Here is a 23,195-nt window from a genome sequence, read left to right on the forward strand (position 1 = left end):
TTGACTAAACATCGAAGACAAAAAGAAGCAAAAAACTGATTGAAACCTGAATTTACGTTTTAAAAAAGATTAGCTTGTGATTAGCACTTGATATGGCAAGGATTAAAACATTGCGATCAATCTTTTCTAATGAAACAAACGCTACCATTACAGCTTGAACTGTGAGAGTTTTTTCTGAACTTGAGAAAACATTTTAGAGAGCACTAGAAGAACACATCAGCAACAAATACCTGGTTGGTTGAGATTGAGAGACAGCCCTCGAGGCGGTGGCAGGTAGGGGGCGGCCAGATTGGTTGGACTGGCAGACGCCCCCAAGGCCAGCTCATCGTCCCCTGTATTAAATTCTGGCAATGGTTCGGAGTCATCCTCACTCAGACCTGAGGGTGGATGCGCAGGTACTGGACTCACAAGAAAGTGGTTCGAGGAGCGGTTTGTGATCCCAAGGCTTTGAAGGCTGACTGATGCATCACTGCATAAGACTTTATTCTGAAAGAAAAAAAAAATCGGAGTTTTGATTTCAAGAGTCAATGCTTTAATTACAATAGATTCTAAATGTTGAATTATAGGGACATAATTCTAAACGTTCATGTTCATTTGCCTGTTCCAATTTCTTTCCCTGAGCGGAAGTTTATTGTACCATGTTTAACCAAAATCATTAAGAAGGTTTTCTGCAGCTTTCAGGAAAGCTTCCAACAAAAGCGAAATAAGCTCTCCAAATTAGGAAAATTGTTTGGAGATTTGTATTCTTAACTGATCATTTGCCTAGCATTAAGCTGATGGATCAGAACTAGCTCAGAGCCGTAGCATAAAGTCATTGTGTTCGAGCCATCCAATTAATATTCGAAAAGAGATTAGACTTACGAACCTCGGGTTCACAAATCCACGTAATCTGGTACAATCCTGGTTCCTGTCGAACCTGGTGAAGAACTTGCTTAACAAAATCACATACAGGCTTTTCTTGAGGCACCCACAACTGTATCTCTTCAGAATTGAACTTAATAGAACATTGTACTCTATCACAAAGCTCCCCTTGACTTGACATTCCCTGAAAAAAGAAGCAAAGAACAAAAATTGAGAGTAAAATTACGAGATGGATGGAATTATTAAAAAAAAGATACAAATGAAATGTCATCGCTTAGTGAATGTTAAGTGTTTTCAATACCCTTTCCGATTATCAGATCAGTCTTTTCCTATTCGATCTTGCATGTAAAACAAGCTTTAGACCTTTCAAGTAATGTTTTGATGGACAAAAAGTCGATATTGAAAGTCTCGGAGGAAAAAGACCCATTTCTTCTAAGAGGAAGTTTTAGATTAACATGTGGAAGCCTGTTCATTAAGTCCCAATCTGTAATTAGAGCCACAAAATTTTTGTCAGCTCGGCATGAAAGAAATAGAGAGAAAATAAAAATAATTTATTATTAAAAAAGGTGCAATGAAAGTTTCTTTCAGATGATGATTTATAACCACTTAACAGGAGTGAACATTTTTGTGCAGAGTCACAACAACAAAGGCACAAATTGTATACACAAACATCCTGCAAATGAGTGGCTATGCGTACATTCAGGGGACATAGAATTGAAGATAGTTGGAATGAATTATTCAAAAACTCAAATCAAAACCTCAGCAAGCTGAAAATGTACAGGGAGGAAAAATAATGAAACACCCTTAAAATTCACCATTTTTTTTCTTTCATGCCATGAAGTATTTCCTACAAATTTTTAGTGAAGTTGATTGGTTCTGCTTTAAAAGTGTTAAAATTGAACAAAATTAGAGAGAGACATCATCATTCGGATGCCTCCTGATTTTTGTTACATAGGCTGTCGGTGTATTTAAAGCCATGCTTCCTAAAGTTTTTCCGTCAACTTTAAAAATGCAGTGAAAACGGATGATTTTGAAATTAAATCATAATAATTTCGACCAAAAAATCACTATAGTTGTTCTTTCATCGAAAAATGAAGATTTACTATTTCCTTGGTCCAATGAAGCAAGGCAGTGCTTAAAAAGTGAGCCTTCTTAAATTACATTTGTTATCAATAAAGGTTTAACAGCGATTAAATTCTGAGGCATCAAAACCAGCCACAGTTAAAGACTTCAAGAATGGCTCTGATACTGTAACCATGTCATACAAACCATGTTAATCAAATAGGTAACATGTCTAAATACCTGACTGTAAGAAGACACGATAATTTTGGATGAGTTAAAAATAGAAAAGACGGTGTGGTGTATCTTTCAAGCTGAACTTACCATGAGTGGACTTAAAAACACATTCAACAGAAAATAGAGGCTGAGAGGACTAAACACTCACTTCAGTCACCACCCAAGGGGAAAATAAGGGGAAAATGGATAATAGGAAATTCCAAAATTTTGAAAAATCACCAAATAATCAATATTCAAAAATACATTGTGATAAGTATTGGGAGAGGCTGCAGCCAAGAGATGGCACAGAGCCAAGAAATAAAATTTGAGGGAACCAAGATTGGAACATGACCAGCTGAGAGAGAAGGAGGACTGTACTAAGACTAAATATAGCTGCTTCACTGTACACAAGAGGTTTACTAACATTTCTCGTGTCAACAAGGTGGCAACAGCTAAGGAAAATTTCAGAAACAAATAAAAAACAATCTAAGTGCGCAATGAGCCTGTCAACTTCATTTGACAGCAGTCATTTGACACTGACTAATCCGATGTTGTAATGACAGTGAAATTTGTGGAAATTGAATTTAGAGTCATGCACACTGAAGATTCTCCCCTTTCCACAGAATTTGAAACATTAATGTGAAACGGAGAAGAGAAGCCAAACTTCATTACCATTCCTATATTGAGATTGAAATGGAGAATTGTAAACAAGGATTTGAAGCATGGACATTTTTTTAATTTGATAAAGAGTGCTGAAAAGGCCAATTTCACAGTGCTCTTCACAATTTTTCTCAAAAACAGAAAACTGGGGGAAAACTGATTTGAGAGTGAGAACATGTGCCTTACATCAATGTCATGGTCTCTCCAGTTTAAACTTTTTCCTTACAGAGAACTTGATCATTCTTTGATATTTTTGCTAATTTGGCTTGATTCAAAAATGGAGGATATAAGCTCATCCAACTTAATAATGTTTACTAATTGTTTAGACATTTACATGTTTTCCATCAAGTTGGCCATGGAATTAAAGTTGAAGAAGTCCCCCTACCCTTTCTTAATCCCTACTGAGTCACCTACTTCCCTGAGGCCCTTGATTAAAATCACTAAATTTAGTTCAATTGTCCAGGAATCTAGTTTGTGGCATTTTCATCATAGGGTAAAAGCAACAACGGTGACTTCATATCAGGTCATGATTATGACAAAAGTAGTGAGCAACCTACTTAGAAAAGTTTTGGAAAAGTTGACTCACAAATTAATGACAGGATAAAGTCCGAGACATTTTTTGTACCAATTTTTAGTACAAACTTTATAGGCTCCATAAAATTAGTGAACAGGGACCCTAAAACTTAGAATGCTATTTTAAAACACCAATATAACCAAGACAAAAATAAGTGCCAGCATGCCTGCATTTAGACAATGGCTCCTTCTGAAACCTAAACATTTACACATAGGCAACACTGCAATTTCTGGAATGAACCGCTTTTGGTCGACTTTTTGTGGTTTGTTTACATCTCACTGCAGCTTTTATTTAATGAAATTTCAAAAAAATAAATTCACACAAAGTGAAGCCGTGGCAAAAAGTACACGCTTAAGATTCCTGCTGATTCAGACAATCCATGATACTGTTTGTTGCCTGTTAGCTTTAGTTAACCACAGCTGCGGTATGTGTTGGATGCAAATTTTATGTTTTTATTCATATGTTTCCTTGTAATTTGTTTGTCTTTTTAGAACAAGGGAAGAAAATTCCAAGGAAACCTCAAAACAAACCGTTGACTACCTAGTCTTCCTTCATAAAATAATATAAGAGCAAAGACTCACATCACAATCTGAGCTACCCATTTTTTGACTAGTTCATTAGTGTTCGTCTATGTATTTGTCCTGCAGAGCGAATTTAATTGTCCTATTGAAAGAGCAGTGCTCAATGTCAGGACCAAATGAGGGGCTCAGAGGACAAGCCGCACAAATGTAGTTTTTGAAAAAAATGAGATATTAATGATTTAAGGTAAAACTAGTCTTAATGCATATCCTAAGAAAAATGTGCTTCCAAATTCCAATTTATAAGCATCAAAAAGTCAGTTTGAACTTTCTTTTTGTATATTTCTCGAGATAGCAAAAACTGCACTTATGCACCTTGTCCACCTAGCCCCTCAAACGTTCTTTTATAGTTGCATTTTTCATAATGCATATTTTTTCTTGCATGAAAGAAAAAATAGATGAAGAAAAAATTATAAGAAATGATAATTATGCATCTTCTTCTAAATATATGAAAGAAAAAATTACACTAGGTGCGAGAGGGGTACTTCTTAGTTGCAGCATTTTGGAATCTCTGTCCTTATTGTAAGTCTTGGAGCAGAATAAAATAGGTGATTTTCTACAGGTTATTCATGGAACATTGAAGAATCATGAAGAATATCTGGTTAAAATTTCAATGAGATGCATGCATTCCCTTCCCTTACAAGAAATAAAAGATTAGCGGAGATTCTTTAACACTGCAACCGAGAAAGGTGTCCTTCTCACACCCGTGACAAGATATGCAATAAAAAAACACTTTAAAAAGGGGGTAACAAGGCTAAAATTTCACATACACAAAACCAAAACGTTTCGGCTGACAACAACAACAACGGTAATAACAACATGTAACGTTTCGGTAATAACAACATTCCCGATTGAAAGGTACTTATCAGGTGCTATTTTAGATTTTTAACCATTTTTATTTTGATTTATCTAACTGAGGATGGCTGAATTTTCAGCCGAGACGTTTTGGTTTTGTGTATGTGAAATTTTAGCCTTGTTACCCGCTTTTTACAGTGTTTTTTTAAAGTGCTTCTCACACCCAGCACCTCAAGTGCGGCCAAATCTGACATGACGGACAGGCACAGATTACAGAGATATGTACTCATTTTCTGGGAAAAAGCAGGGAAAGCACAAAATGGTAAAACTCTTGAAAAACAGGTAAGTATGCTGTGTGCTAGGGCTTAAAATTTTTTATACGCATTATTTTTTCAGTAGAGTTGCCCAAGTTGATTTTCACTATCTACGATGTTAAAAGTCATTGAGTGTTACAATTTGAAGTAAGATCCTTACCTTAGACTATAAGACTGCTGCAAAAAATAACATGTTTATCCACTTTAAGGACAACTGATGGTTCGGCTAGGTACTATGTTGACTGGAACTGTCAAAAATTGCATCAGCAAACAGCCTGCAAGAAAATAGACATACTTAAATAAAAAAGAACTGAACAAACACCTGTACCCTAATAGGGAAACGAATAAAATTGAGGACACAATAGAAATTGGTGTTTAAGAATCAGTGAGTTTTCCTTTTCACTCTTTGTAAAAACAGAGAAGCAACAGTGTAGAAGCATACCTCAGCATTCTGTTGGTGAGAAATCTCTTCCAAAAACTCTAAATTAAAGTCAAATGAGACTCAATGCAAAAATTCCAATTTGATTTGACTAATTAAAAGCGATACTTCGCTTTAGTTTCATTTGGCTTTAATTTAGGGTTTTCAGAAGAAAATTATCACCAATAGACTGCTGAATTATGCTTCTGCACTGCTGCTTTTCTGTTTTTACAAAGAGTGAAAATCAAAACTCGTATTTGAGGAAAATTTGTTCGGTACATCGATGTTTGTTTACTTCTTGGGCGGAATCACCCTGAGTGACGTATGACAAATCAGTCTCTTTCAGCAATTCATTTAGGCAAAAAAAAAAGTCATTTGGAAATGCATAGGGATCCAATTAGAGAGACAACTAACTTGGAGCATTAATAATTTAGGTCTAGGGCTAGCGTCTATGCTAGACAAGTTCTAGCACACTCAGAATTAAGATAGAAGATCCACCGTCTAAATTCTTTCATTTTCTGTCAATATTAAACAGAGGATAGCTGACCTATTATCTGATTATAGGTACGTGAACTTCTTTGGCATTTTCTTCTTGTGTACCTGAAAGTACAGGTACATAAATAGAGCCCAGTTCAGATTACTTTTCCTCTTGTATTGTATGCGCAGGATAGGGAATACCGCAAAAGAGGAGAAGTAATTTGAAAAGGGTTCTAATGATATATCATACACAATAACCAGTGTATAAATTTATAGATTGACAAGAATTTGGCATTATCATCAATGAAAATGTATCCATCATTGCATTGGCAATGAACCGACTAACTACAGAGAACTTAAGTAGTGACACTCGTCTGCCGAGAGCGGAGTACAGCAAAGACTGCCGACTCCTATTGGAATTTGGGGCTAGCCTAAAACATTTTCATTGACCTGGCCCAAGAAAAAACAAGTTCGGAAGATATTAGCAGCGTTAATCTTTTGCTGCTGAGAGAAAAGGGATGGGATTATCTGATAATAGTGGACAACTTTCCAACACACCAGACTTCAGCCCTGGAGTTGATTCAGTTGCCAGCTCAATTGACCAACTTTAATCGTGAATGTTAAATAGTCCGAGAGCTTACCTGAGGATATATTTTTAAAGGTATCAGGAACATATTCGATTAACTGATAGCAAGGTCGCCAGAACCGCTAATCGACCCCACATACCACAGAAATTGTTCACAACATAACCTAAAATTTTGATTGATTTTCAGTTTCCCAGTGTTGCCGGTTAGAAAAAACCGCGCACCGGCCGTCTTTTTCCATTTCCGCACCCATCCGTCCGTCCAGATTTCATTTCCGGTTTTCCAACTTGGGGAGGCGGGGGGGGGGGGAGGGGAAGAAGGTGAGAGGATATAGGAGGACTAATTACTTATGAAGTTGCAATAAAGCAGTTGAGCTCTAGAACCATGTTTTACCAGAATGAACAGCGGTAATCATCAGCAGGTGGTATGTGGATCTTAACCTTCCTCCCTCCCCCCTTTCCCTGCGAGCTCAATTAAGAAAACCGGGAGAAATGGTGGTGAGGGGAGAATAGTCAAAAATTTTTCGTCCGTCAAAAACTAGGACACTGATCCAACACCAACTTAGTACTATTCATTCAACTGTACCTGCTTTCCTACTCCTAGAGCTTACTTAGATTCCTCCCAATAACTCATAGCTACTTCATAGTTTGCAGCGGACATCGAATAAGTACTAAATAATTGGGAATGCACAGAAAATATTGCAAAATTACAAAAGCTGTGAAAGCTTGTGGAAAAAAGTAAGGGAAGCACTGCATGATTGAGTTGCCACCGTTTGAAGGGATCTTATTGCTCACAAGTTTCCAAACTTTTATTGCTTTTACTTACCTAATTTGTATGAACAGAAACTGTAATAAGCTCTTCTGTGTGAAATTTATAGATTATGATATTTCTCAGTGGGAAGCTGAAGATAAAAAATGCAAAATCCCATAGATGAGGGATAGCTGAATTTTCTCAATTGAGATTAAATGCAGAGTTTCCATATTTTTTCCATTTTCTGATTCTCGAACTTTTTTTGATTTTCCTGACTTCAAAAATTCTAAATTCCCTGACTTTCCCAGACCTATGAACAAAATTTCTTCCGAGACTTTTTCCTCTCAATTACGCTGACTTATGCTACGCTGCTGCCAAAATTACCTGACTTTTCTAGGTTGCTGTAAATTCTCTGACTTTCCAGACCACCAGAAAACCACTTTGTAAATGTGAAAGTAAATTTTCAGTGTTTCAGCAAGAAAGAAATTTTTTATCATAGTTTCATTACCATTTTATCCTTGCTCAAGCGAGGAAATCATGAAAGTTTTAAATTTTTTAGTAAAGCTCAAGGCTCGTTTCCTGACCGTTTAAAAATCTGCTTGACATGATTATTCATGCTGTTAAAACTCTAATTTGAATCGCTCCAAATCACTTACAGAATTTTACGAGTACGTTATGTGACAAGAACAAATTGTCGTTCTCTGAAAATTTCAGATACAGTTGGTGGTCATCTTTTGAAAAAGTAATATAGAAATGTAAACACTCTGTAAAATCCAAACAAGTTACATTATCATGTGAACTTGTAATGACGGTATCAGCTTTGGATCAAATGAAGAGTAGAAATTAAAAACCTAGTAAGTGCAATATTGTGTTGCTAAGACAGTGGAACGGTTTTTTCTCTTCAGCTAGAATCCTTTGGGCTGAGAGGAACAATTCTCATCATAAAAATAAGAAAAAAATTTGGAGAAAATTTCCTGATACAAATTTCAAGAGGAGAATGTACTAAGGTTTTTTACAGTTTTTTTTTGCATAATCTTGGCTACTCCTGAAGGCGCTTTCCAAGTTTTGAATTTCCACCCTTCAACTACTGGTTTCGTTAGCAAACTTACCAAAATGGAGAAGATGAGGAGCAATTTCATTTCTGAATTAAAACTAACTGCATGAACCAAGATGAATGAATGTTAGCTTGTTTCAACAGGTCCGTAAAACTCTTGGCGAGAATTTGAGCTTGACTAGATAAAGGGTTAGTAAATGAACAATCATCAGACATCAGATTTTAATAACAAAAATTTTAATGATTATTCTAGTCTGGGAAAATGATAGAGATATTGCTACTTACAAATTTAACATCCAAAGAAGTTCTGATAAGCGGAGGGCCATGAAACCTCTTACTTCAACAATAAATTAATGAATATACAATCAGAGTTGTACAGATTATAAAGTAACTCTACCAAATGCAAAATACATACATTTGCATACTTCATTGATGTATGCATGAAACAATTCATAAGATAATCCAGTGAAGCCAGTCAAAGAGGGAATAAATTATGAAAAACGCTCTACAACTTCTCATTAAAAGTTAGAACAGTGAAAATACACACAAGTAGAGGGATAAAATTGACAATTAGGATGACTAAAGGGGATAAAGTTCTACACTCTATCTCTGAATAGGGTAAAACAGAATTATTTTACAAGTGGTATACATGGGATATGATATAATATATATTATTATACATTATACATATATCTTTATGTCTATAGAGTTACAAAACATGCATATAAGACCAAACGTCAACCATCCAGAGGGAATATGTTTAAACTGAAATAAAATGAGAGGGCTGTTGGGTGGTTAAATGCTGATTCAAACAGGTAACCTGATACTAAATTTGCATGAAATATTTTCTTGTTTTGTAAAAAAAGTGTGAGTGGAATCAGAGCTTTTCAGGGTTGCCATTTTAAACTGTCGATGAGAAATAATATTCACTGACTTTCTTGAAAAATATGACAACTTCTTAATTTTTTTTTCGGTAGTATCTTTTCAATACGGCAGAATTTTTAAAAATTAAAAGCAAACAAACACACTATTAAGTAATTTTTCTCCAACTCTAAGCTATTTCTTTATAAAATTCCTTCATTGAGGCAACCCTGTTTCTTATGATATTACAATGATGAGGCACAAGAGGAGATCAAGTAATAAAAAGTGGAAAATAAGAAAAGAGAGGAAGGGAAAACAATCATAAATTGACACTATAATTTAGGCATAGGCATTTCGGTAAACATCTAGGAGTGTCCTTCATCTGTGTACCATGAATATTGGTTCAGGAAAAAAATTGAGGATAATCTGGAGCTCAGCTCATTCAATTTTGATTTAAAGATAAAATGAATAAAATTTGAATATTTACATCCGAACCAAAAACCATACGAATTTGAGAGAAATAATATTGATGATAAAATATCACCTTCACTAGCATTCCCAATTTGACGCATCTTTCTCGTTTGGGTTGATATGCAAGTAATAGATCAGAGTTGACCTCAGAATCAGCAACTTTCTAATTGAGAGAAAGATACTAAGAATGCTTGGAGACAGAAGATTAAATCAAAAGAACGGTGGAAAAAAATTAACGCTTTCACGTTCTTCAATGGAGAAATAACATGACTACAAACTCTTAAGTGCGTTCAAGAGCTTATGTAAGTTTCGCATTGAACAGAAAATTTTTGAACAAACATTAGCACCCTTAACAAACCAAAATTTCAGATCAATTGACTAATTCATACAAACATACCTTCTTATACACTAGCTTTTATACAAAAGTGGTTATTATCAGCAGGCAATAATACACTGCAGCGAAATTCTGATTAATGACACATTCAATCCAATTTAAAATCAGGGTACCCAAAGATTTTAAACAATTTCCCCAACTTTTCTAGGTATTGCAGAAATAATATAAAATGAATTCCCCAACTTTATGGATTTATAGTACACCAACACGAAAAAAAGAGGAGCCATTTTTAACATTGATTTTAGAACTGACCATAAATCATTTGAATGATAGTTAACGTATCTAAAATCTTTTTTAAGCGTCATGAAAACTCAAAATGTTTAGAAACAAAAATCACAAGGAAAACAGTAAAGTCTTTTACATGCATTTCTTAATAATTTTAAGTAGTTTTCCCCCTGATTTTTCATGGTTTCTCACTTCTGCACTGTAGACACCCTGTAAATAGCTGGGAAGATAGTGTAAAATGGCTAATATTTACTTTGAGTCTAGTGATGTCCTTCAATTTATGATATTTTACAAATGGAGCTCTGCATGCAACAAGAATTTTCGATTTCAGTGCTTTCCTCAGATGAAATTTCTTCAGAGACACAATGGTGCTATTAGTTTGGTTTGGTTTGTGTCAAACAAACGCTTAAGCTCTTGGAGTTGAGGCCTTAATGAAGGCGATCTCCTTCGCTACACTGTAAGTCCACCTTTATACCTAGTCAGACGATCTATGATACACAGCTAGGGAGCAAATACATTTGCAGGGTTGCTGTGGTTCCAGCATGAGAGTTCTCAAACAAAGTGGCAACCTAATGTATTACTCGATATCTATGCATGGAGAGATTGAAAGAGAGTCGGCAATTCTTTCAATTACAGCCTCAACTTTAAGAGTTTTTTTGAGCTTTCGAGTTCATTTCAAATGAAACCAGGGACACCATCGTTTTTCCCCCAAAATTTCACATGAGAAAAAATAGTTAAATCGCAAATCCCTGATGCATGCAAGAGTTCAAATTAAGCCATGAGAAATCATTGAAATTTGTTTTCAAAGGCTAATTTAGTCAGATTTCTTGAATGTATTGTGATATTGACTACTGCAATATGGAATGTTTCACTTATAACCTTACTTTAGAACATAAATTAGACTCACTTAATTGTCATTTCTGTACATAAAGGATAACAACTAAAAGTACAAGGATAATAAACCAAAAAAGCATTTCATGAAAACTATTCCGCTCAAAAATATTAGTTTTGCTTTCTTCGATAAACACTTTTGTAGAAGAAATTCATTCAGCCCACAAAAAGAAAGAAAGAACGACACGTTTGAAGCTGCTGAGGTTATTCCTGTCTTCCATGAGGAATGTTGAGAAGTTTCAAGGAGAATCGTAATTACTTAGATATTTTTTCCCCTTCTCTTTTTTACTTACAAAAATACAGCTTAATAACAAACATTTTTGATACCACACTTGCAAGAAAAAGATTTTATGTCGATATCTTAGCATTTCCAGAAGATTTGAATTTGTAGAATAAATTAAATGCTTATGTATATTATTGCATGAGCCTTTGTCTGCCCTTGGACTGAAAAATGCCTCAAACAGAGCCGGTTTTAAAAAACAACATGCTATACTGCTTAAAAAAGTTTGAATTAAAATAATCAACGTTGATTGTAAGTTTATGAGAGCATCGATTCAAGAAGTGAGGTATGAAATATTGTTGGAATGTTTAGAATGTCATTTGTTCACTTGTCAATGAGATAAAAAAGTAAATAAATAGAAACTATAACTATAACACAAATACTATCTACTTGAATCTATGATAATGTATCATAGCTTCACATGACTGGCAGCCAATAAACATGCAATGCTAAAAATATCCAATGGCACCAACTCCTCCAAAACTTTAGTTAATTTCCCTCTTTTATCTTATTCTCATAACTGCAGGCACAATTTTCGTTGTGATATACATCTACCCGCAAGAATTAATGATACATCCCTCATACACTAAATATATGCAATATAAAATGAAAGCAAAGGTTTTGAAAAATGGAACCTGAAAAAATGACAAGACAGAACGATTGAGAGAATAGAGGACATTTCTCTCATGTAAGTACTTGATCGTTAAAAGTGGGGATGGCAATTTAAAATAGATTGTTTCATGAAATCAACTTGGTGTTTGGAAGGATCGTGAGAATTCCGATTTTTCAGCCTCTTTCAAGCAAATTCAAAAACATCACTTTCCTTGTAAAAAAATAAAACCTAATAAATACTGATACAATTTTGTTTTTAATAATAAAAAAAAAATTAATTGCCATCCCCAATTGAAAACTCTTGACAAATGATTAATCTAGGGCATTAAATTTTTAACTTATTACAGGAACAAAACATAAATTAAAGCTAAAGAAAAAATGAGAAGATTACGATACAAAAGCATGAAAGTCTTTTTTTAAACGTATAGCTAAAATTTTGTGAATATACTTTTGTGTTTTTAAAAAAATTGAGATAAAATAGAAAGGGAAACATTGAAAGATGGCTGAATATTTACTATTTCTTCAATCATGCTTGGAATGGTAGCCCGTATTTAAACTGGAAGAGTTCTTTGACAACTGCAGTCTTAAAAGGAATAAAATAGTAGCCCTCTAATGTAAATTGCACTTAGGTTCAATTTAGAAACTTAATTGAGAAGAAAATAAAAAAAATTACTATCAATAAATTAGTTCAATAGGCTAACAAGTCTCAAAAATTATTATTCGTTTATTTTTTATTGTTCCGAGGAAAACTGAAATCTTTATCATTAAGAAAAAAGTACGAGTACAGCTTTTAGCTGCGGTTGGAGAAAACTTAAAAACAAGAATTCAGAATAATTGAAAACATAAGCTATTACACCTTTATAATTTGTAAATTTTACTTCAAAAATACATTTTAAGGAATAAAATGAAAATAGTACACATGTATGATGATAAAAAGTGTTCAGAATAATAATAGTACGTATTAATATTGATGCAAATGAGCCATTAGGGAAATGTTCCTCAGGTGTTGAAGAACCAAGTTAAGTGGACAGTGGTTTTACCACTCAAAAAGTACGGACGGAAGATATTGCACTAAAATACTGAAGAATAGTAATAGAAAATAGTACCAAAATTTCAGGAGGCACGGACTGGTGCTTTAACCTAAAACAATATACCCCAAAAAAACTTCAAAAGAAAGGCAAATAGAACAAGGCACAAACCGACAAAGCTCTACTTTTGACAAATTTGATAGGAAGTATGTAGAAACAGTTAACATGGACCGGGGGGGGGGGGGCTTGTATGTTGACATTCATTTTAATAATTTCGTTTCCAGTTTATGGAGGGGTAGAAAGCTTGATAAATTTCACTAGGGGCATAAATACGCGGTATGCTATCAACTTTCGATTCTAAGGCTCATTGGAAACCGAATCATTTTGTTGTTTTTGAGGAAACAATGATGAAAATATGATTTTACTATATAATAACACTACAGTTGAAAACCAATAGACTTTTGGAATGATATAAATAAGATCTTCAAATTTTGAGTGTTCAAACCCTCGCAATATGCTCAAGGAAAGTAATTCATGAAGAAGAATTGGATCCAAATCAAAATATTTTTGAGAGAAAAATATTGCATTCACCTCAGTTCATGAAGAACCCTTACAGCTAGATTGTGTAGAGGTATGTTTAAAAATGTTGTCAAGTTAGTTAAAATTTGACATGGACAATAACATTTCCTGCAAAGTACGACCATAAATATTGCTGAGGTATTGGAAACACGCGAAGAGAATCTTAATTTGACCAATTTTACATACCTGACTTTTGGTGAGGTAAAAAGTAAATGCTTCAAAATTATTGTCAGAATTTTAAATTTTTAGTGCTGATTGAAAGAACTGGAGATTGGTATGTGTATTACCTTCGAGAGTAATCAACACTTAAATAGAATATTTATTGCACTATGGCTCTTGAGTTACCAAGAGCAGATTAAGATTTCAGTTAAAGTTCTCGTAAAGATCGGTCTTTTCTGAGGTTTCCTGATTTTGGGTGTAGGAAAAAGAGATTTTGTTAATTATTTTCAATATCCCAGATAGAAATAGAGTTAATCTGAGATGAATGGAACACTGCAAATGGCGAAGGATGAAATCTTTTGCTGAATGTAGCATGAAAACACAGCAATGCTAAGGAACTCTGCACAAGAAGTTACACATTCTTTCGCAAGGAGGAAAAAAAAAAAACAAAAAAACAGCACCCACAGAATTACAAGCAAATCTGAAGAATGCAGTTGATGTCAAATAGTACACGTTTTTTTCTAATTCGATTGACAGATATCTTAGTTTCAAATTTCGGATTTCCAAGATTTCAAGGCACTGAGGTTCTACATGTCTAAAAAATGAGAGTACGATTGTTCCGGTTTCCTAACTTTTTCTGCGTAATCAGTGGATCAGAATGACTCGGGGGCTTGCAAGAACCAAAATTTAATTTCTACTGACTGTTACCTGTTGACTGGTAAACTTAGTCGATGTCCGTGATGAGAGTCGTGGGGGCTGGGGTCGGCGTGGGAGTAGGCGTCGGAGTGGAAGTAGCGGTAGATTCAGGGGTCAGAGTAGGGGTAAGCGTTCGCTCCTCACTCAGCTTTTCACTGACTTCTACGATTTTTGTTTCGCCCGTTGTCGTCTCATCTGTTTCGGTGGTTTTGACTTTCTTCACGAGTGGACTATTATTTTCTCTGCAAAAAAAAAGAATGAAAGATTTCAGTTTAGCGACTAAAATTTTGACTTGATTGGGAAAGCAGTAAAAACGAAAAACTAAATCATAAGCAAAAGTAATGCAGTTTGCATTTTTAAACTTTTTGATTTGTTCCTGTTTTTTGTTCTATTGTAACCAGGCTGAAACCACATTCAAATAAGTTCAACATGTTGCGGCAGACTGTCAAACATTAGGACATAAATTTATGAGGAAATATATAGCAATAGGATACCTGCAAAAGTGAAGGACTTGTAACTTAACTAACTATCCCTGCGTAAAATTACGTAAAAACATTGAAAGTGAACCGCAAAAGTTGATACCAATGGATGGTGCACAACCAAGAATGTTCAAGGGGTGAACTTGGGTGATGGTTGGTAGGCCACCTAATGGTGAAATAGGGGATGCCGCATTTATACATGATGTTTAACTTCAAGGAAGAGTACAAAGGTTGGCAAATAACAAGGTGTTAGAATTATGCTAGGTCCACACTACCTCGCAGGGAAAACATGGCCAAGAAGTTCAAAAAATTTCCGTTACACTCAAAATGTCAGTTCTAAAAAGTACCAGTGCAAGACTGAATCAAATGGAATGTTTGGAACTTTTCGGCCTTGTGATCCCTGCTGAATTGTGTGGATTTAGTACTATTCTACCACCTTGTTACTGACAGTTCCAGCCACAGTTTTAGTGTTTTTTATGTTGGTAGGTAAATATGTTGAGCGATAATGCAAAGTCCGAAAATTTCCTAACTTTTGTCAAAATAGAAGTTTTTGAGTACTCCTGGATCAGTTTTGAAAATTTTGGACTGTTTCTAGACTTTCCATGCGTAGTGGATTAGTAGGCGCCATGTTTTGAGCAAGTAATGGAACAGTTGGGTTATGGATTATGCAGTGGCAGCACATTAAAGTGTTTTGCACCAAAAACAGAACAACTTCCTGAAAATTCTGATAATTTCAGCTGAAATTCTGCTCGTAGACCAATCAAAAAAACCCTGATAAATTGTGATATTCAGTAAATAAGAATCAGGTATACAGCGAGGAACTGAACCTTATCCTCAGGGGAAAAAAGCAAGGAACTAAAAGAATATCCAGCATATCTACTTTTTAGAGCATCAACTTTCACTTACTTTTGTTTCTCACGGAGAACATGGGATGGTCTCCGTGCATACCTCTGACTTGGTTTTCGTTCAAACTGCACTGTCCGTCTTGCAGCCGTCCGTTGTGTGGTCTGAAACTCTGTCTTCCCCCTGAAAATGAAATTGAATGTGTCAAATTTCTGCAGGCCAAAAACCATTAGGTAGTGAGTTCTTTATATTAATGGTTCTCTCTGCACACAATGGCTTTACCTCATGGTATTACAATGCAATGGACCACTGAACAAGGTTTGAATTTAGACTTTACTATACATATACTATACAAACAAGCAGGCTGAGTAGATAATTATGATCTCTATTAAAATTAGTGTCTACGATAAATGAATTATTTGTAAAACTGTCCGCCGTTGAATACACAACATTTTATAGCGCCTGTCTTTATGAAAAACTATTAAAATCGACCAAAGAACTTGAGACCATTGGGCTTCTCTTTACATTGCCAAAATTCTATCTACACAATATAAGAATTTTAAAAAGTTATTTTATTATTACGAATAATTGTAAACCCTTCAGCTTCTGCCATAATAATAGTTATTGTCTCATGTACCAATTAACACTGAATAAATAAAAAAAAATACTTACCTATATCGAAACCTGGAGCCCATTCGGAGGAAATTTTGTCTAACGGAAGGATCTTTGACAGGTGCATTGAGTCTGAAAAATGCATGATGTTCCACAGCGCATTTCCATAGATGCTTGCATGCCTTTTCATTAGTAAGCCTGGATGAGATCAGCGCAACATTAGACAGTTTCAACAAGAGTTAAGGTAAAACTGATATTTACCGATCGGAGGAGTCTTCTGTTATTTTATGGAGGTTTAACTTTAAATATCTTCTTTTACCGAGTGGCAAAAATTTTTTTTTACCAAACGAAAATTTTTAATGAAAAGTGGAGATTTGATTTCTCTCTTGATTATGGAGAAAAAAGAGAAAGCATTCTAGCAGAAGTAATTTGTTTGAGATTCACAATACGTCATGAAAATATCTACAGGGTTGCCACAGAATTTAAAAAGCGGAATTCCCTGACACATTTTTGTAGAGTTTTCTGACAATTGAAGATATGCCAGATGGTTAAAAAGACTTAATTGGAAATATTTTTCAGGCAAACGTTGTTAGTCAAATTCGTTTGAGAGAGCAAATAAAGGTGACTTCAAAATTTTTACCTGACATTTTTGTCATTTTTGTCAAGTTTCTTGACATTTTCTGGTATTCTCTGACTATGGCAACCCAGAGTGAATTATGGAATTGACTGGGAAAGAATATATAATTAGTTTTGTCAGACCGCAGCTTGAGGGAATTATTTGACAACTAGGAGGAATAGGAGAAATATAAACTCATTCCGATTTCACCCAACATGGGCACCATAAAGAGGAAGTCAACTAATCTCCCGTTCCTCCTTGGTCTTGTCTTTGCCGGTCGATAAACATAAAATTTTAACAATCAGGCTGATGTTGACCATAGAATACCGAGAGAGAATAATGCTTACCTAAAGACGAATGTATGTTCTTGCTCGTGCCCTTGATCATCATCCTCCACAACAACTAGCGTTAGTTTCTTCTTTTTAAAATTTAATTTACTAATTTTTGGCCTGCAATCCATAAAAGGAGAAAATTTATTTATAAAATAAATATAAATCAAGGAGCAAAAACTTAAGAAAAATGTCCTGCGTACACAGAGCAACAATCTTTTTTCTGAATTCCTCCTCTGAAAAGTGAAAGACGTAATTCTGCTACTTTCCTAGCCTGAAAAAGTATTTCACAAAAACTCCTCTGAAACTAAATGTTCTGGTAATAAATGTAATGATTCAGTAATCACCAAATGATTTTCAGACAGCAAAATATTACTTCTTTAGTAATTTAACTATCCTACGACTTTTGAAGATGAAAATAGAAAAAAACTATGCTATAGCTTGTAAAAATTTGACAAATAATGGTTCTATGATCTCAAGAGAGATGGATGCTGGAAAAGTATTCATTATAATAATCAGATTACTTAGGGCAGAGGGTTAAAAAAGTGTCTTAATATTCCAAGCGCGTGGACTAGACATCTCAATCCAACCATAAAACTATAACTCAAAATAGAAGGCAACGTTACTTACCAAAAGAAAAGTCCTATTTTTTGGTTTCCCTCAAACACTAAAATTCCGGTGGGAGTCAGCCCCAAAGCATATTCACAGCCATCTTTGCCCTAGAGAAAGAAAATAAAATATAATGAATACAGTACATATTTTGAATGATAGTCTCATGCAGTGCCAAAAATAAAGCCAAAAAAAGGCGTAAGTTCAGGAATAGTAAACTAAACTTGTTACACAGAATGGTTTCATTCAACTTGAAGGGGGGAAAAGTCTTTCAGAGCTGTCATGTTTTGATTACATAATACTAAACAGATAATTGAGAGATTTATTATAAATTTTCTGCAAACCAAAATTCAATTCTTCATAGGATCCTGTTAAAGCCCAAAATCATAGAGAGAAGTTTACTTTCTCCCGTCAGAAGGACATAGAAATACAATTCTTCACTTACAGAGTAAATAAACAAATCTTCATACATACATGTGCTTATAACTCTACTTTTGCATTCTTATTTTTGCACATACGAATGTACTAAAGCTAAATTCCGACGAATTTCATGGCTTTGGTTTGCTGCAGTCTGATTATTGTTGGCTTATACACATTCATTTCAAATACAGTTAAGCTCATAACTCATTGTCGCTACGTGCACTCATTTTACCATTACACCGACAAATACATAGAAAAAATTTTAAGACATGCTGCGAACTGGGAGACTAAACATTGCTTCAATTGCAAGTCATCAATTAGAAATGATTTTCAGGAGTGTAAAAGCCGCGGGTATATTATTCAAACTATTAATACTATAATTGAGGCTGGTAGGAAATAAAATGTATAAGAACTTCATATCTGAAATTTGTACCGAAGCACATTATACTTGAATAAGAAACCATGCCAATCTGGAGTCACACTAGGCTCTCTATTGCTGAAAAATCATCTATTTCAATACTTATTGCCCATACACTACACAAACAACCAGTTGGTAGTTTATTTTTCATAGAATTTAGTAGCTGGGATTTGATTTAAATACTTACCAAAACAGTATGGTTGTTGACACCATACATTTCAAGCCACTTGACTTTATTCAAATAATTCGTTTCAGCCATGGCAGTGGTCAAACCCCTGAAAGCCAAAAAATCGGAATTTAAGTGAATAAAAAAAACGATGAGAGATTCAAAATGTAAATACAGAAAAGAAATAGTTATCATCTGAGACAGAGAGGGAAGAGAATTATGAAAAAATGGGAGGGCTGAGAACTTTCTCAATTGCACTGGCAATGTAGGTTCTTTTTTTCTCAGAAAACTGTGTATCTTCTCTTGAGAATGACCTGAAGGTGATTCATCAAGCTCAAGTGACGTGGTCAAAGTGGCATGCAATATGTCGCATCGATTAGGTAAAAAGTCTCGGCAGATTTTGAATTTTCAGAAAAAAAAGGATGATAGCCCCTGCACATTAGCCCAAAGAATCATTCTAAACCCAAAAATCGACAAAATTCAGAGAAATGACAGCAGAATAAAGTTAGGGAAAAAACCTCGCATTCGATTCAGTTATTGATTTCTGTATCGAATGCAAGGTTTTTTTTTACACTATTCTGCTTTCATTTCTCTGAATTTTGCCGATTTTGGGGTTTAGAATGATTCTTTAGGCTAATGCGTAGGGGCTAGCGTCCTTTTTTTTTGCTAAAAATTCAAAATCTGCCGAGATTTTTACCTAATTGATGCGATACATCGCATACCACTTCGGCAATGTCACATGAGCTCGAGGAATCACCTGACGAGTTGGAGCATAACGCATTAAAATATTATGAAATGAAACCATTAACATGAGAACCGCATAAGATTAGCATCATATGTTGAGGGAAGGCTGATTGGGCATTGCAACTATGGTAATTTTTTTTGAAAAGTTAGATGCTAGTAAAACTGGATGAAATGAGCCTAAAATCGTCACTAGAGTCATACCACAGATGCTTTCATTAATGAGGTCATGCTAAATTACAGGTAGACCATAAATCCTTCCAGATATAAAAGTAAATATTTCTGATATCAGGTCACCTGATACGATTGTTCAGTAAATCCATTTTATCAAAATCTTGAAAATTGAGTAGATCCTGCTTTCAATTCGCATTTAAGAGGTATATTTACTTGGTCGAAGTCTGATCACTTACCGACATTTTTTGAATTCTTCTACTATTTTTAATTCTAATTCTTCAGTCTGGTTCGGAACAAATCTAAACTCGGAAATAAATGCTGGCGTATGGAGTTCTTCGTCGTAATCTCCTAGTTCTGACTGCAACGCTAGAGCAGCTAACTCAATGGCCGTTTGCTCCGGACACTCCAGACGTCCTTCTAAAATATCTAACTTCAGTTGCAAGAAGAACTGATATCGTGTCACTTCCTCTCGTAAACTGTTTGGTTCTGACGAGTAAAATTTCACGCGTAGACGCAATGTATACGGAGGACCGACTGTAAAAACAAATAGAATCAATTGATAAAGCTTTTGAAGAGAATTTGTAGCGTTAATCATAATATTGATGCTGTTGGGATTATTTCAATATCGGAGGTTGCTCTTAGGCCTTGTCTCCACGGGAAAATTCATGGGATTTGTCCCAGGGAAAAATTGCCCTTGTGAAGTTGGGAAAAATATTGAGTTAGTCAATACTAATCACGGTACCAACTGAGAGTCCTTCTGAAGTCCCAGGAACGACTTAAAAAAAGAGGAAGAAATTTTATTGTGTTGTTTAACAGGTAAAGAGCTCAGAAGTTTCATTCCTGCTATTCGAACTTGGGAAAAATCCCGTGAAACGTCACGTGGAGACAAAGCGTTCTGCTGAGGGTATAAACTAGATTATTGTTCTAATTACAAAATAGGTATCAGGAGCTGTTTCGAAACTTTTATACTTTGATAATAGTACAATTAATTTGGTGTATGGAAACAGTACAATAGAAATCCGAGATTTATCAACTTTGAAAGTGCCTTGTTTGGCCAGCGTCGATTTAGTTTATGATGGATTTAAGGTATTGAAGCCCATAGAATTTGGAGCATCAAATTTTCTTCAGAAAGGAGACTTTCTTGATTTTTTGGGATTGTTTGTTTGATGGGAAAAGTAGTTTCCTGATCTCCAGTTCCACCTACAATGATTACTAAAAGTCCTACTAATTAAGAAAACTTGATATATTCTAATGTTGTTGACTACTAATAAGGAAACCTAAAAATACTTACTTTTGACTTGTTTCTTAATTGGTTTTATTGGATCCAGCCAGTGCTAAAAAAAAGGAAGAAAAAAATGATGAAAAAAGAAGAGCCAATTCGATGAGACAAATCAATGGATAAAATCAAGAAGTACATAACTCCGATTGCCACTTTGCAAACCTCTATTTTATACAAGGAAACTGATCAAGGGTATTTTTTACTCTGTACTTAAATCTTTACATTCGTTCAATTACAATCAAAAAAAATTAAAGAAGATATTAGGGTTCCTTTGATTTCTAGAAAATAAAATATATTCTGATATTAAATACTATAGCACAGATATACATTTCTCCACTTCAGTCATCAAAAGACAATAAATCATGAGATAATGGGATAATTGATTTTAAGTTGGCATTAGCCTCACAAATTCTACTTTTGGAAAGTTAGTAATGTTGTTCTTTTGTGAAAATTTGGTACTTAAAATTGGGAAGAGTTGTTTGGAGTCAAGAAAATGAGGGATTTAAGCATTAAAAAGTAAATTAGATTTAAATAAAATGGATTAGGAAGTTACGTGCTGTTGAGCTACACCTACTTGTTGGGTTAGAATTCTCAGCACCTTAATAATATCCAGTCCAGGTACTAAAATTTATTGGGAGGAGTATAATGTGAGCATTGTTCTACATCTCAGTGTAAACACGTCATCTCTGCTACACTAGACAAAGCGGAAAGTGAGAAGCCAAGTCATCGTAATCGATCAATCTATACGTTGCCTTCCACAATTTTTTTATTCTGATTTTACCTGCTCAGCTTTGGTGATTATGTAGAAATTGTTTTAGGGGCAAGATTGATTCCTTACCTGTACAGAATTTGTATCTGTAAACTGAAGTCCGAAATACTCTTTCTCGAGCAAGTCGAGTGCATAGAGAACATGTTTGTAAAGGTCTTCACCCAACGCTTTTTTCTGGAAACAAAGAGAACAAAAATCAATGACTGAATCTGCATATTACAACTCTGAAGACTTCATCTGTGTCTTTGGGATCACCAATGCTTTCCACAGATCTGCGATGAAATTTTAATTCAACAGCATGATTGTTAATAAATTTATCTTGCAACCGTGGCAGATGGATTTCTGATATGGCTTTACTGACCAGTACATACTACTAAAAGTTAAGATTTCAATAGTCTTGGTATCAAAAAGAGTGACTAACTTGAAGAATTGAGTATGGAAGTTGAGAATGGGTGCAGCATTTTCTTGCCTTTCGACTGAAGTTCGACACTTGGAGAGGTCAATAAGTGCCTATCTTAGGAAGTGCGCAGAGATGTTGGGAATGTGAAATGAGAACACTTATCGAGGGCGGGACGGCTAGATAATAAATAAAAGTTATACTTCATAAATTGTCGAGTTTCCACTGTAAGAGTGGTGGTGCATTCTGCGATAGCCCTGCGAACAGGGCGAATCACAGAGCTGAGATTGGCAAGCCCTCAACACTTAATCCAAAAATCTGCAGCGGCCAAACATTGCAGAAGCGTGATGAAGATTTGTTCTAGATTGATGAACTCACCGAAAGTTCTACGGGAAGCACTCCTCCATCCAGTAATATAACATTGCATAAAAGCATAGAGTGTTTGTTTGGAGGAACAATCCTCTGAGATCCATTTTGATTGTAGAAAGCAGTCCTTTCGTTGGTTGATCCTCGCTTCTTACTAAGAAACCTTAGCATTATGACGCGGATAAAGAATATGTAATTAAATACATAACAAAGATAAAAGTTAAATTAAAGGTGAGTAATTATTAGTCACTTTTTGCACCGACACTTCATCCATAACACCATGGACGACGAAAACCACCACGAAAACTTGAAGTCTTGGTTACACCATCCATCCGGCGCATGTAATCATTGACGTCATAAGTCAGCAGAGAGAAGGGGGTTTTTGCATTGGATCAGTCAACGGTCCAGTCAACGATGAGTCAACGTGTTGAAGTCGCCGTC

The 23,195-nt window shown here is 35.0% G+C and overlaps 2 protein-coding genes across 3 annotated transcripts in view; both read right to left on the reverse strand.

Moving 5' to 3' along the window:
• Positions 1–6,749, reverse strand: part of LOC109036498 (ubiquitin carboxyl-terminal hydrolase 47) — a 30,574-nt gene extending 23,825 nt beyond the window's left edge. The window contains exons 1-4 of one of the 2 annotated variants that reach the window (XM_019050755.2): positions 6,594–6,749; positions 5,218–5,332; positions 866–1,045; positions 231–486 (exon numbers count right to left, since the gene is read on the reverse strand). In XM_019050755.2, coding sequence (XP_018906300.2) covers positions 231–486; positions 866–1,042 — 433 coding nt within the window. In that variant the 5' untranslated portion in view covers positions 1,043–1,045; positions 5,218–5,332; positions 6,594–6,749. Of the gene's footprint in view, positions 1–230; positions 487–865; positions 1,046–2,244; positions 2,443–5,217; positions 5,333–6,593 lie in introns of those variants that run through there. The other variant, XM_019050754.2, reaches the window with a different exon arrangement.
• Positions 6,750–8,555: 1,806 nt separating this feature from the next.
• On the reverse strand, positions 8,556–23,065 carry yrt (erythrocyte membrane protein band 4.1-like yurt). Its single transcript, XM_019050787.2, has 10 exons — positions 22,767–23,065; positions 22,061–22,165; positions 21,235–21,277; positions 20,180–20,477; positions 19,050–19,137; positions 18,046–18,134; positions 17,434–17,535; positions 16,531–16,668; positions 15,922–16,041; positions 8,556–14,778 (listed from the first exon to the last, which is right to left on the reverse strand). Exons 1-10 carry the CDS (start codon positions 22,923–22,925, stop codon positions 14,565–14,567), a joined length of 1,356 nt encoding a protein of 451 aa, XP_018906332.1. The 5' UTR covers positions 22,926–23,065; the 3' UTR covers positions 8,556–14,564.
• Positions 23,066–23,195: the final 130 nt, after the last annotated feature.

This window comes from Bemisia tabaci, chromosome 6 (genome assembly GCF_918797505.1).
Source record: "Bemisia tabaci chromosome 6, PGI_BMITA_v3".
NCBI classification, from domain to species: Eukaryota; Metazoa; Arthropoda; class Insecta; order Hemiptera; family Aleyrodidae; genus Bemisia; species Bemisia tabaci.

Excerpts from the sequence above, each read along its gene's own strand:
- yrt (XM_019050787.2), bottom strand. The coding sequence starts at position 22,925 with ATGCTAAGGTTTCTTAGTAAGAAGCGAGGATCAACCAACGAAAGGACT. Across the intron at positions 20,478-21,234 it reads AATTAAGAAACAAGTCAAAA|TCGGTCCTCCGTATACATTG; the intron begins GTAAGTATTTTT and ends TTGTTTTTACAG. Across the intron at positions 16,669-17,433 it reads GAACATACATTCGTCTTTAG|GCTTACTAATGAAAAGGCAT; the intron begins GTAAGCATTATT and ends GATCTCATCCAG.